Here is a 9,416-nt window from a genome sequence, read left to right on the forward strand (position 1 = left end):
GGAATTGCAGCTGATAGAGAGGGAAGAATATTTCATTTTATTCTAAATGATTTAAAACATTCCTGGCTTTTCAGTTTGGAAATAGACATTTGGACAATATTTCAAAGAAAATGAAATCCTGTAAATTGTTTAGAAATTGAACCTTTCACTTTAAAACCTTGGCAAAATAATGCTGACATTATTTCAGGTGCACAAAGTATAATAAATATTATGCATATTAAAAACCAAACTACTTTATCTGGCTTTTTTTTCAGGTTGAGAGATTGATGGGACAAGTGATTAACCTCATAAGTATGTGATTTAAAGAGATAAAAAGAAAAGGGGAAAAAAGTTTGCATCAAACTGAAACGTCTGTGTTTTTGCCATGTTTTGGATTGTATTTGGAATCGCTTTGTTTGTGGATATTTTATAAATCATTTGGATTCATGTGCACAAACACAGTCTGCACTGACTGTGATAAACGAAACTTTTAACTAAAGTAGCGCAATTTATTCACCCTTACATGCACCTTAAGCAGGACCATAAATACAGACAAAATGACTTGGTCCATTAGCAGGTCACATACAGATGGGGCTGAGCACACATGCATGTCGCAGCCTCACAGACAGCAGCGGGGGGAAACTGGTGCGTTCACATCTCACCGTGTCCCCTCCCCTGAAACCCACCTTCTTGAAAGGTTTTTGCGCGTCTGTTTTGTGGGATAACATCAGAAGGGTTCGTCCCGTCGAGCCAATCAGGTCCCTCCCTACCTCAGATCGCAGCTATAATACATAGGAGTAAAGAGGCTTCTCGCATAAGTGGCTGTGGCTTCAACTACCGTTGTGATTTCGAGGTCAGTCTTACCTTTCCCATCCACGCCGCAACCCTCCGATGCGTTATCAGACGCACATTTCCGCACCTGTCACGGTAGGGCTCGGCGCCGAGGGACACGCGTGAGCTGAGGAGACGGCAAGGACATCGCCGGAGATCCGCGCAGCGAGAACGAGAAATCTTACTAGACACACCGCGCAGGGCGCTCTAGAACAGCGCAGCGAGATTCACCGTGCGGCAAAATGCGGCTTATGGCGAGAGTGCTGCTGGTGTCTCTTCTCAGTCTGTCCTTGGTGGTGTCCGGACTGGCCTGCGGTCCTGGCAGAGGCTACGGCAGAAGAAGACATCCTAAGAAGCTGACACCTCTCGCCTACAAGCAGTTTATACCTAATGTCGCGGAGAAGACCTTAGGGGCCAGCGGCAGATACGAGGGAAAGATCACGCGCAATTCAGAGAGATTTAAAGAACTTACTCCAAATTACAATCCCGACATTATCTTTAAGGATGAGGAGAACACTGGCGCGGACAGACTCATGACACAGGTAATTCCCTTCCCTTCAGAAATCGCACCGGTGCTTGTTTGAGAGTCAGAGCTTCGGAAAGTAGCTACAGTTTGTGCAGGGATTGTGAATTAGGCTTACGGCATGCATGGATCTCTCTAATGAAGCTGTGCGAGAGAAATTCCATCAAGAGAACCGGCTGGTTGCCTCCTTGCTCACCCTCATTGTGGAAGGTTGCGTGAAATATTTATGCGCTTCTCTGTTTGTACCTATACATTTTTGTCCGCCTACATCGGGCGCGCGTTATCTGTCTTACGGCATGCATGGATCTCTCTAATGAAGCTGTGCGAGAGAAATTCCATCAAGAGAGAACCGGCTGGTTGCCTCCTTGCTCACCCTCATTGTGGAAGGTTGCGTGAAATATTTATGCGCTTCTCTGTTTGTACCTATACATTTTTGTCCGCCTACATCGGGCGCGCGTTATCTGTTGTATAAAACGTGGAGATCCTGCAAGATAGGTACGGCACCTGATCCGAGGGGATTGTGATGATCAGAATATGTCAGTCTTATGACAGCTAAATATAGAACGAAATTAAGCATACATGTTCAAGGGATCGCCTAGTCAGACCGCAGCCCACCCGCTCTCAGACGCTGCTTATCTGGGCATGAACATATTGACATTTCTCGAAGGATGCTCTTCAGTTTGTTTCTGCTTATTAATGGGCCAGGACGGTACCACTTAGTGACAGATTAGAATCAGACACAATGGCCTGTGTGTCTTCAGCCCTCTTTTTTCGATATTATTCGGGAGTTTGCTCATCTGCTGGCAATGCTGTATAGGCCTAATCTATAGCTTATTTGTTGTACAACTGAACGATATATAAGCAACAGCAAGCGACACACAGCCTGAAATAAGTTTTATGTGGTACACTCCAGGAGTAGACTAGTGCAACATTATTTTAATTGCAGTATGCACTATTATTTTGGTAAATAGGTGGCTATATGTAAATAATCACTTAGATGCGGGGAACTGTTTCCTCTGCTCGAAAGTGCATTATTTTACTAGTAAGACTTAGATCTATTTATTTTGTTTAATGCTAGAGTTGTGTTACTCAAATTATATAACGTTTTTTTTTGTCCGGGTTGAAGGCTATATAACATTTATGCCGTCTCACACAACTCCATCTGTTATCTTTTTTCTGTCATTCTCTCCCCCCCACCCCCCTTTTCTTAGGCCTATTTATTTTATTTTGCAAGCAAAGCTAGGCCTCTGGAAAAAAAAGTCAGACAGCTTCGGGAATAGGCTGTCTGTCCCCAACATGGCTTTCCACTCTCGTCGCATTAGCAGGGATCATTTGAACGTCTGACCCTTTACAATGCAAAGGAACAATAACATTGCTGTTTAGTAAATGCATCGAAAATATTTTTTCTATACTATGCATATTCAGGATTGCTTCCGTGTAATTTATAACGCTATTAGTCTGAGTATAATATCTTTATTAGTCCATTTCGGACGTGTCTTTGCTGAATAGCTATTCGGTTCAAAGTCTAAGTCATGACTGGTTATCGCATGGACGAGGTTTGCTTAAACATTGCGAATGTCAACCAAAGTGGATTTACACGCGCCGCGCAGGTGCATTATTAAGTTTCCTCTTTTCTGGTCCTTAAAAAAAGATGAAACCCCTGTCTGGTGTGGTTTTCTCAGATGTATATCAAACTCTACTTAAGGTGAATGTGATTATAAGTGTGCGATGACCCGCGGGCACACACGCTGCCGTTAAAAATAGGAAAGCTACCCTTGCAATCTTGTAACTTCAAATGAACGTCTCAGTCTTTTAAGGGGAGTTAACGAGGTGTCATGTTAACAAATGTTTTGGAGAAGCGCACCCGAGTGTAAGAGATGGTTTGTTGGTTGAACACGCTGTGTAATCAATTGGGCTTAACGGTGCTGCTCGCGACATTAGGCGCAACTGCGAGAGCATCCAGGAGGCTGTTTGCTCTGACAGGTAGCTGATAAGTGTTTCCTCTAAAACAGTTCATTTCGGGCGGAGATTAGTAGCTGACTGTGACTAGGCGGCTTGTTGAACAAACCTAGCTTGGAGCACAAAGCGGCGGCACAGGGGTTCCCGCTGCGCTTCATGGTGGCTGAACAGAATTTGGCTTGATTTGCGGCACACGACCCAATGAATTAATAAAGAGTTTAGGCTTCACGGCTCTTGAATCCCCAGTAGTTTTGCTCAGAATGTGCTAGGTTGTGTCTTTCGGTGCCTCGTTTGTATTTTCCTCTCTCATTCAAGTGCCACAAGTGCTGTAGAGCTAATAGGCAGCAGATTCCAAGTATAATCACTAAATCCATTTTATTTCTATTAGGGTAAAGTACCATTCTGTCATTTTCCATTCAGACCACAGATATTCCACACATCAGTATCTCAATATGAAAATAATGCATGTAGCCGCATATAAGAGGATGCATCTGTGAAGCGCAATAAGTTTTTGGTGGTTTGACAGATCCAAGTATTGAAACATTTGAAACATTGAAACATTTTATATTATATAATTGACTATACTTCATTTTTTTAAATTTATGATGGAATCTAATCCAGTGTAATTAGGTGCATGTGGCTTTCACTGCACACATGAAAATTAGAGGGTCAAGCAAATCAGTAGAAAGTGAGGCGATAGTAGTCTGGTATAGGATGTTAGGCTAAGAATGGTGTGTGTGTGTGTGCACTTATGAGGGGGGAGAGAAAGAGGGGGAGAGCGAGCAAGTCAAAGCTAGGAGGGTACGTGTGTGAATTATTGCAGGTATTAATTTGGCTTAGTGTCACAATTTGCAAGCATATTTTGAATAGATTTTATATAACCTCTGAAAGACCGTCGGTTAAGCAATCACATCACGTCCCTTGAGCAAACCTGTGCTGCAAGAATAATGAGTAGTTGCTTCTCCTTTTGGACGCAGTGAAAGAGTCTTTTGTGGTGTTTTATTTGACATATTGGTTAAGTGTTGGGAAGAGTTGTCCTGGAGAAGGCCAAGCATCTCCACACAAGGTCCCGGGAAAGGTTAGTGGGTGCACCACCCAAACATGGCCTAATATTCCACAGCTACCTGCACCTCAACGAAAGCCACTGCTCTAAACCTTAAGGTTATAGTACAAAACCACTATAACTCAAACATCCCTTTTTAGTATTGTTTTCTAATTTCAAGTTACCATTGCATGTATTTTGGCCTTTGAAAGAGAAGAGGCCTTGATGCAGTCACACCTTTCCCTGGTTGGATCTATATGTTTCAGATCAGTGAAGCGAATGCAATAACTTATCAATTTTTCATTAAGCTCTTTGAGCAGAATATCCTTGCATGCAAGGCTGAATTATTTCCAGTGTAAATACAGGTTTCTCGTACGGTCGGCTTATTTGTCTAGACGTATCTATTGGGATATTACAGAATTATTGTCAGCAAATGATGTCTGGGGAGCTGTGATCCTTGAGAAGGTTAGAGAAAATGACAAGATACTACTGAACCAGTTTATTTCTTGAAATAAATGAGACCTGTCGGTTTATTTAAGGGATGCAAACAGCTTTTATGTAAGCTATGCTATTATTTTTGGAGATTCAGAACATTATTTATAAATTTGTAAAAAAAAAAAAAAAAAAAATGTTTATAGCAACATGGATGAATGAATAGAAATGTATTAAAACTCAGTTAATTACCTCTCTTCCTGTTCTCTCTCTATTCTATTAGAGATGCAAAGACAAGCTGAACTCACTGGCCATCTCTGTAATGAACCAGTGGCCAGGGGTTAAGCTGCGTGTAACAGAGGGCTGGGATGAGGACGGTCACCATTTTGAAGAATCACTCCACTACGAGGGAAGAGCTGTTGATATCACCACCTCTGATCGAGACAAGAGCAAATATGGGACACTCTCTCGGTTAGCTGTGGAAGCTGGATTTGACTGGGTCTATTACGAGTCCAAAGCCCACATCCATTGCTCTGTCAAAGCAGGTAAGACCATGGCAGCTTGATTGGAACGGCAAAATAAAGAAGTGATGAGCACGTTTCACACTCGATTTCATATGAAAAAAAGCAGGGTTAACACTGCTTTTAAATACTGATACAGTAAAAAAAAGTTATTTATTACTGGAAGTGTACTGTATTAGTGTCATAAAAATATCATCTGGCAAAGGAATTATTATTTCTAACAAATATTATTCTAATGAATAAATCTACTGTATATTTTAGGTTTTATAAATAATGATCAAGTGATAAGCAATCAAAGCCTACAAATTGTTTTAAGGCTATTCCTCTATAAGACCTGCTTTTAAATCTTTACACCTTATGAAATTCCTAGGACAGATAATGCCGTGTTAAACACAGAAAGACTTGCCAGCCAATATATGAAGTGATCTTACATCGCCCCACTCTGTTTCTTTGAAGGAAGCGCTTATCAAGTCATCACAAGCTCACTCACTGCAACAGAACACACTGTACAAACATTTTACTAGAGATCTATGAAAACAAATTGAGGATAGTATTTTTACACCCGCGATTGTAAAAATACGACGAAGGCATCACTTGCCCAACGACGATGTAATTCTTGTCAGGATTTTATTTAGTTTAACACTGATCGAAAGTAATTTATCTGGAACATATTGGCAAAGCCTCATAAGCGTTCACCAAATCTTATCATTTAAATTCTAAACACATTTACAAATACATTACAGGCTTTGAACAGAGCCGGGTCGAACTCGCTCGCGCAAATCTGTTTCTCAATTGTCACCATCTTATTTCATGCCCTAGAATCTTATGAGAGGATTAGACGAAAAGTCCATTCTATAGCTCTGTTTACTGACCCAAGAGATCGGAATGTGAAGAGATCCCACAAGGCCCGAATTATTGTCATTAAGCTTGACAACGGAGAGCAGGATGGTTTTTAAAAAATGAAAGGAAAGAAGAAGAGGGCATTGATTGACTACCGCTAGCATTTCTAATTTACATTCAAATCTACACCATTAGAGACTTGGAAAAGTGTCCGGGCTGAGTAAATACTATTTGAGCCTGCTTGGGGTTTTCTCATTCTATAAGTGTGAATTGTCACATAGAAGTTTCTGCACCTGAGCAAATATGAAAGAGGCGCAAGGAAAGGCAGAAGTGTCCTTTTCCAAGAGTGCTCTGTACACAAGCTGCATTAGAATGACAATGTGCGGGCTTTATTGGTTTTTAATTAGAGCAGTCCAGACTCTTTCCTCCATCTCACACAAAGACATTGTTTTTTGGGAAAGCTTTCGATTTACAGCCTAATTCCCGTTGCCACGTTTTCTTTTGTTTATTCAGACTTTTTCTTACGTGAGGCGACTTTGGGGCAGATTTAGCTGCCTTGCGCGCATGGTTTTCGAGCTTTTTGACTCGACAACCTCACCAATAACGACTCAACACTCTTAAAAATAAAGGTGCATCACGATGCCATAGAAGAAGCTTTTTTTGTCTGAATGGTTCCACAAAGAACCTTTAACATCTGAAGGACCTTTCTGTTTCACCAAAGATTCTTTGTGGCGAAAGAAGGTTCTTCATATTATACAAAGGTAAGAAAATAGATGGTTCTTTAAAGAACCTTTAACTGAACGGTTCTTCTATGGCATCGCTCTGAAGAACCCTTTAAGCACCTTTATTTTTAAGAGTGAAAATGTGCTAAATTAGCGTAAAACATTTATGATGTAACTTCTCGATATGCAGCATAAGAAATATTGCTTTTTATCTCGACAGAAAATTCGGTTGCGGCGAAATCTGGAGGCTGCTTCCCAGGTTCGTCTCTGGTCTCGCTCAAAGACGGGGGACAGAAGGCCGTGAAGGACCTGAACCCAGGTGACAAGGTGCTGGCGGCGGACGGCGATGGGAAGCTCGTGTACAGCGACTTCATCGTGTTCACAGACCGAGACTCCGCGACGCGACGCGTGTTTTACGTGATCGAAACTAAAGAACCCGTTGAAAAGATCACCCTCACCGCTGCTCACCTCCTTTTTGTCCTCGACAACTCAACGGATGATCGGCACACCATGACCGCCGCGTTTGCCAGCAGTGTCAGAGCCGGACAAAAGGTGATGGTTGTTGATGATAGCGGTCAGCTTAAATCTGTCATCGTGGAGCGGATATACACGGAGGAGCACCAGGGCTCTTTCGCACCAGTGACTGCTCATGGGACCATTGTGGTCGACAGAATACTGGCGTCCTGTTACGCCGTAATAGAGGACCACAGTCTGGCGCATTTGTCCTTCGCGCCCGTCAGGCTCTATCATAGCGTGTCATCGGCCCTGTTCCCCAAAAACTTCATCAGTCAGTCTAATGCGACTTTACAACAGGAGGGAGTCCACTGGTACTCCAAGCTTCTGTATCAAATGGGAACGTGGCTTTTGGACAGCCACATGCTTCATCCTTTGGGGATGTCAGTAAACTCAAGCTGAAACCCTCGTATGGAAATAAAGCAAGAGAAATCACACTAATGTAGGATATAAGACAATATTAGTAGGCTACAAGCAAGAGAGAAAGAGAGAGTGAGAGAGAGAGAAAGAAAGAAAGAGAAAGAGAGACAAAGGCCCCGAGAGGAGTTGGGATATTTATTACAATGACTTTAAAAGAAATGTCATTTTCAAAGAATAAATGGAGCCTTAAAAGTTTTCTTTGCATAATTTATTCTCGCGTGAACTCAGGCTGGTGGCACACAAACGGATTCGAATGCAGTGTGGTCATCCAGCGGTGCAGAATCTATTTTTGTATATCTCATGTAAACCGGGAAAAAAAAGAGTTTTTTTTTTTTTAAAGAAAAGTAAGAAAAAAGAAAGAAACTTTCATGACAGGTTGTAACATTCTGTGCATATGTGCAAATGACTGTTATATTTTAGGGGTAAGCAAACGCCGTGGGGCTCCAGAAATTATATTTTTATACACAGAATTGTACATTAGATTTTGACCGATCGTTACCTAATCACTTTTCGTTATTTGAAATAGTGTAAGATACGAGAATATATTTTAATTTAAAAAGGTGCAGAGTCTTTGCAGTCTTGTGCTGTTTTCTCTTTTAGAATTCTCTATTATTTGGTCATTGCTTTGGTTGTCAGAGTGCGACAGACATGTACGTCCTTGTTCACTCTTCTCTGGCTTCATTGCTTCTTGTATTTCTTAAAAAAAAGAAAATTTTCTTTCGAAAATACGAAATGCACATTCTGACAATTCAGTAACGATAATAGTCCCACAGTAAAGAACAAAGGGTTTCGTTAAACAAATTAATAAGTAACTACTGTACATTTACTAAAATGTATTTTTCTTTTCATATTTTGTAATAGGTAAATAGTTTTATAGAAATAAAATGCAGCTGATGCACAGTTTGGATAGCATATGATTGAGTGGCCATACCAGTTAACCTACCTTTCATCAAGGCCAGGTGTCAGGAAATGTATAGAATTTATTATTTATATGTTTATTATAAATGAATGAGATAAAGAAAATATTCAAACTGTTTTGTTTCATGAATATCCTTTGAAAATGCAGACATTAAACATCTACACCTATCATTTCAATAATCAGATTTAATATCATTATTAACGTCCATAAATATTTCATTGTCATTGCTGTGGTTTAAATAGTCGGCTCTCAAGGGCTGCTATTAAAATATTAACTGGGCTGGTAATGTTCATTGCTGTGTCATGTTTAACACATGGCACAAGAAAAACGATATAGCCCACAGGTTGCTTAAATGCATATAATTAAATAGGCCTACAATTTGTGTTTTATTGTTACAATAAAAACGGTATCTGACAGAGTCGACCAATAATGTTTCCATTTCCAACCCACGTAAATCGGGCTATTCAGCTTGCATAAAACTCGAGTGGGAGAAACAAGAAGTCCATTCAAACAAACGCGTGGAAATGCGAAATGAAGTTAAATCGTAGCTACTGTTGAAAACGGCTATCGGTAAGACGCGAAAAAGTCTTTGATCTGGATTTTGTATGCTTGCGAAAAGTTGTGGTCCCATGTTAAATATGAAGAGGACAGTCCTTCGCAAATAACATCTGAAAATCTCTCACGCAGATTAAAAAGGCCACTGTTTGCGTGCTTT

The 9,416-nt window shown here is 40.8% G+C and overlaps 1 protein-coding gene across 1 annotated transcript; it reads left to right on the forward strand.

Annotated features, from left to right (window-relative positions):
* Positions 1 to 706: 706 nt before the first annotated feature.
* On the forward strand, positions 707 to 8,253 carry LOC107724414 (sonic hedgehog protein A-like). The gene is made up of 3 exons (XM_016533339.1): positions 707 to 1,352; positions 5,050 to 5,311; positions 7,070 to 8,253. Exons 1-3 carry the CDS (start codon positions 1,053 to 1,055, stop codon positions 7,762 to 7,764), a joined length of 1,257 nt encoding a protein of 418 aa, XP_016388825.1. The 5' UTR covers positions 707 to 1,052; the 3' UTR covers positions 7,765 to 8,253.
* Positions 8,254 to 9,416: the final 1,163 nt, after the last annotated feature.

Source organism: Sinocyclocheilus rhinocerous, unplaced genomic scaffold (genome assembly GCF_001515625.1).
Source record: "Sinocyclocheilus rhinocerous isolate Xijiao unplaced genomic scaffold, SAMN03320098_v1.1 scaffold245, whole genome shotgun sequence".
In the NCBI taxonomy this organism is placed as follows: Eukaryota; Metazoa; Chordata; class Actinopteri; order Cypriniformes; family Cyprinidae; genus Sinocyclocheilus; species Sinocyclocheilus rhinocerous.